The sequence below is a fragment of the Pyxicephalus adspersus genome, chromosome 6 (genome assembly GCF_032062135.1).
Source record: "Pyxicephalus adspersus chromosome 6, UCB_Pads_2.0, whole genome shotgun sequence".
In the NCBI taxonomy this organism is placed as follows: domain Eukaryota; kingdom Metazoa; phylum Chordata; class Amphibia; order Anura; family Pyxicephalidae; genus Pyxicephalus; species Pyxicephalus adspersus.
The window spans coordinates 69,862,285-69,868,030 of NC_092863.1; the positions used below are offsets into that span (position 1 = coordinate 69,862,285).

General features: G+C 39.0%; 1 protein-coding gene across 1 annotated transcript in view; it reads left to right on the plus strand.

Annotated features, from left to right (window-relative positions):
• The window catches only part of LIX1 (limb and CNS expressed 1), a gene marked incomplete in the record, with an annotated part of 67,779 nt that overhangs the window by 22,789 nt on the left and 39,244 nt on the right, over positions 1 to 5,746 (plus strand). Inside the window, 1 exon segment of the mRNA XM_072416135.1 lies at positions 363 to 503. Within this exon segment, the coding sequence (XP_072272236.1) occupies positions 363 to 503 (141 nt within the window).

A 5,746-nucleotide genomic window follows, 5' to 3' on the forward strand; every position in this document is an offset into this window, starting at 1 on the left:
ATCATTTATCTGATAAATCCAACATTAGGATGACCCAGGGCGAATATAGGTATCTGTCTTGGCAGACTAGGAGAAGGGAACCTGTGAGGTGTCCTATGGCACATTTTTAACATGGTATGTGCTCCCCACGGACCTGCCTGTCCCAGACAGCCATTGCGATGGCACATTCAACCAATACCCTATGTTGCCTGACCAGCAGTAGTGCACCACAAGCAGCTTGTTTTCTTCCTCTTTTATATGAAGTTTTTAAGGAATGTGGGCCCTTTAAGGAATTTGGTATAAAGCTCAATTTTATAGCCACACTGATATGTTCTGTACACGTTCTATCCTTTTCATTTTTTTTGCATATTTTGTTTCCACAGTACTGCACCAGCAGGGCAGAAGCACGAAGAGATGCAGCTAAAGTGGCTTTAATTAACTCCCTCTACAATGAAATACCTACCAGACGGATCACACAGGAGTTTATCACAAAAAGTGTTGAAGAAGCAGTGGCCTCCACCAGTGTAAGTCTGTTATGTTTAAAAGATAGAATCCATAATATTAAATAGCTGTCAATGTGATTGCAAATCTGAGATTTAAAGCCCAACTACAAACTATTTTTTTCTTAAATAACCCCCCTCTGGCCGTATGATTAATGAGGATTTTTAAATGCAAAAGCGGTGCATTTAAAAATCCTCATTTTACTTTTGCCGCCTAGTCCCACCTCCCTGCATGAGGGTGTCGCCCTCCAGGCAGACATTCGCGAACAGATGCCCGGCCAGCATCTGCTTCCCCTGGCCTCGCGTTCCCAACGTTTACATGCTAGAGACGCAGATGCCGGCAATCGCCAGATGGCACAGATGGCCGGCATCGGCAAGGAAAGAAGACGCCAGACATCGCTGGAGGGCAGCGCGGACATCGCTAGAGGACGCCGCTGGAATGTGGGAACAAGGTAGCAGTTTTAACCTCATTGGAAATTCCACCCCGAGTGTGGCTCTGGGTTACCACCAGGGAGGTTAAGCAACTTAGACTGCAATGCTCATCTTTAAATATAGGCTGTCCTCTGAAAAACCTCTTTTCAACCACAAAATGTCTTCAGTCTTCTAGTTTGAATGACACCCAACATGTTTGAACAAGAATATCAAAGATGGGCCAACTGAGCATGGCCCCATGCACATACTGTATATTGATGTAGAAAGCGCCACAGATATATTCATGTTAGGTCTGCTCTCTGCATCATCCACAACCACCCACCACCAGGAGAAAACCAAGGAGAAACAGGACCACAAAGGCCCAATTTATTAAGCCTCTCCAATACTGGAGAAGATATATTATTATGGAAGATCCGGCAAACTTGGAATGGGTCTGATCCAGAACTGAAACATTTGCCAACAAGTAGTAAATGATTTTTAAGAAATCCATTCCAAGTTTGTAGTCTCACCCAGGTTAATCCATGACAGTCTATCTTCTCCAGTCTTGGTGAGCTTTAATAAATCAGGCCCAAAGTGTCAGATGACAAACCAGTTGATATCAGAAAGGATTGGTTAAAAAAATCTTACAAATCCAGTGCGGGAAGCACAGAATGTGTCTTTTTAATTTTCAGAAGTGCTTACCCAACAAAGTGCAAGGAGCAGTTCAACAGCACACTACAGTGTTCTCCCCAGCCCCTTTAGCTTTTAACCGGCCAGCTGTTTTTGGGTGGTTACTGAAGAGTTGGGTCATAATACAGGGGCTGCCACCCACCTACACTTTCCTCCCAAGCGGCTTAAGAAAATGCCTGGGTTGAACACTGCACCATCATGGATAAGACAGTGAAAAGTATGTCAAGCTTCAAAACCCATATATTGGTCCCCAAGTGAAAAACTATCAATAACCCAGCTACTCAAAAATAGTGCAAATTAATACTCTGTCACTACTCTCATAATTAACTAAGTTCATTAAAGGTACACTCAAATGTGCAGTAAAATTTTCAATTTTAATTATTTGTATTAGTTTTAGAAATAGACAATACTGCAAAAGTCATGCAGCCCAGAACAGAAATTTCAAAAAACATGTTCAGTACAAAATTTACATTATATGTACAGGATATTTACAGAGAGCACAACCTCCTGCTGTATAGTTCATCTTTTCAGATATTGCTTCACTGCTTCAAACCATCCAATGTGATTTTATATGAATTCTGAAACACATCTGTTGGTAATAATAATGGAACAATAATTTTTACAAACTGAAAGCCTAATGTAAAAAATTACCAGTGCCAAAACTTTTTTAATCAAATTTCAACCTGTCTTGGATCTGTAAATGTGATTGGTGATGCAGTAAGCAGAAAATGAGAACATTACAGAGCACTAGAAGTACATTTCTAGTGACATGCTATGTTGCTGTGTATGCTTATTCTGCTGGGGATCATCCAGCTCTCAACATATAATACAATAAGGCACACGCTTCCTGACTTAACAGCTGTTTTATTATATGGAAGGTTTTAGTAGCAGTCAGAATTGTAAGACAGTGAGAGAGTATTGTTTGTGTTATAAATGTAATCGGCACGCTTTTGGGTTGAACATTTTGTTTTTCATTTTCACCATCCTAATATGTAATGGATATAATATACAGACCTAATCTATAAATTGGTCATGGTGCTATTATCTAAGTCTATGTACACACATGCAAATGACTGCACAATGCATGAATGAGCTCTGTACATACAGCGCCGTTCCGCTCTTTGGAGAGGGGAGGGGGGAGAACGACGGTGCGACACCCCGCTGTTCTCTCTCCTCTTCACTTTCATCACAATCGTCCGTTGTCCGTGAATCCGCCAGGATGGTCTTTTGGACGAGCGATGTACACAAACCAGATTCTCGTCCGATATTAGCCCAGAGACAAGCAATGACAATTCCTTTTGTTGGCATAAGACCAGAGGTCAATTAATCCTTGAAAATCACTGTGGTTTATTGCACTTAAATAATAGGTTGAATGAGCTATATTGCCTTCCATGATTGCTCATCATGAAAAATTGTCTACTGCCCTTTATATTCCCTGTTGGATATAGTGTAAAACTGAAAATATTAGCTAGTCCTAAACAGGAGATTGCATGTAATCATTTTTAGTATGCATTATATGGCTGAGGTTTTGCTGTTCTGTAGCCAATCTGAAAAACAAACATCACATTTAAGAATGTTTGTGGTTTCAAAGAACATATAATTTGGTCATCAGAGAGCTGTGAAAGAACTATCTGAAATCTTTCCAACCATCCTTCATTATTCAAGGTTAGGCTAAATGTCCATGGGCGGTAGACTCATAAGCCAGTCAAATGCGACCATGAGAAAGCATGTTTTGAGGTACATTTTCAGAAACAATCCCTTTCTTAGAGATGTGTTTAGAATTTATAAATGATTTATTATGTGGTTGACATGTTCCCAGGAGTAAAAGCAATTCAAAGAAATTTTGCAACAGAAATTAAACATATTCCTTTACAAAAATGTAGAGCGATGCAATAACTGGCCAAAGCAACAACAAATGCAAGTTAAAACCACATCTTACAAACCAACTATAGTATAAAGTCAGGAGAAAATGTTTAGAAGGATATAGCTACTTATTTATTGCAGACTAAGCATTTCCGCTGTCCTGGACTTGCTCAAGTGCCAGAAATAACCACTTTTTAGCCTCATGATTTTTTCTTTTTGTAGCAGAAAAAAAGAAAACAGATGATGATAATAAGTAAAGATAAAAAGGTGAAAATGTATTTAACAACAGAACAAAAATAAAGATCAGTAAGACAAAAAAGTGTGTTGGGGGACAAAATATAAAAAATTAAATTAACTAAATTATCCTGAAAGCAGAAAAAATACATTTTCTATGCAAATGTTGCCTAGGTGGCTTTTAGGTTCAATTGAAAGTTTCGTTTTGGCAGAATTTCACAGAATATGTAATCAGTATTTTTGCAGAAATATTTTGTTCACCCATTCTCTATATAGTTCTTACATCTACAACTGCATATTTGAGAGAGATATCAGTAAAAGTCAAACATTAGCTTTTAATCAATGAAATGTCACTCGTTTTTTGAGAGTACAGACCAAAAAGTTAAAAGTCTAGTACTCCCACTGCAAGGTGGCAGGGATGTGGGAGGAATAAGTGACCCTCTTCATTTTGCATTGTTTCTTTCAAGTATCATTTGCATTTACAATGTATTTCAGATTGTTCAGAAATGCTAAGAAAAATGCTTGTCAGCAGCACAATACAACCTGATCTGTTTTTTGTATGATATTTACTGCACTGTTTTGCTGCATTCTTATGAATTTTGCAGCAAAAAAATGCAACAGAACATCTGGTAAATATATACACTAACATTCAGAAATGTTATTACACTAGTGTGAGAATCTATCAGTGGAGAAAAAACTGACATATAGGAGCTAGATTCCCAATATTTACATAAAAGGATAGACAACCTTTTTATTTAAAGAAAAAATGTTATTTATATATTTTTTTTTTAAGAGCAACACTCTTGATGTCTTGATCGTCATGTGCATGCGCTGAAGGAGCTCCTTCATTCACGGAAAAAAAAATGCCAATCTCACCAGTTTTTTTGTTAAAAAGTGATATTTTGTGTTTTTTATGGGCTTTTTTTGTGTTTTTTGCATACATAAATAAATACATGTAAACTAAAGCAAGATGTGCACAATGGGACCTGTACCATTATGGCTAGGTTTTTTAAGCAATGCCTTAAACTAATCTTTTGTACCACTAAATGTACAGATTCCGGACCGTGCATGCGCGGGGAGCCTTGTGTCACTCAAAGGGGGAGAAACTTCCCCCACAGTGATGTCATAATGTTAGAACCCACCCACCACCCTGAGCCTGCGACCCATGCAGGACACATGGTCCGCAGCTCTGTCCAGTGAACCCCCCGCGGGGTCCTTCTCCTGACCACGCTGGAGGCGCACCGGCCAGAGCCATGGACCACCAAAACTTTCTTGGAGACCGCAGGTTGGAGACCGCTACCCTAGACCTGTTAAAATTAGAAAAGCAGCTCTCACTACAATACTCACCCTATTTCCAGAGTTGACCATGCAAACTCATTACTTTAAGAACTAGTTGTGGTCTTCTTTCTGGCTGAATGATGCTTAGTACCTGTGGGTCCAGGGTGTCAAGATTACACATCCTAGGGAAGTAGCAAACATGTCACCCTGGAATATGAGGGAACATCAATAAATGGTACCGTTTTCTGCAATAAGGAATCTCAACATTCATTTTTTTTTCAACAATAAGGGGTTGACTCGGAAAGGGGAAAAGGGGGTGGCAAAAAAAAGGGGGACCCCTAGGCTAAAGTCATCCAAAATAAGTGTGGACCATATTGAAAAGCATCACAAGACACTACATAACAGTAACTAGATATGTGACTTTTATACTTTAATTCCCGCACAAGTCTTCCAAATCTTATTGTTTTTTTTTTCCTCACATGTTAATCGTTAGGAAGAAAAGTTAGAATCACTGACACAGTTGTACGCAATGAAGACAGAATCATGCCCCTAAAACTTTCACTTTCTACTCCAAAACCTCTAAATCTTCCCGCCGTCTCCAGAAGGATCTTGCTTAATAGGTGCCGTGACCTCAAGTCTCCCGTGTATTTGTGTTTTCCTTTTTTATACATGTATTTGTATAAAGATATATGTGCTGAGCTAGTGCTTTGTGTTCACATTGCAAAGAAAGAAAAGCCAGAGCATCAGCAGGATTCAGTTATTGTTTTTCTGTCTAGGTTAAATTAAAGCTG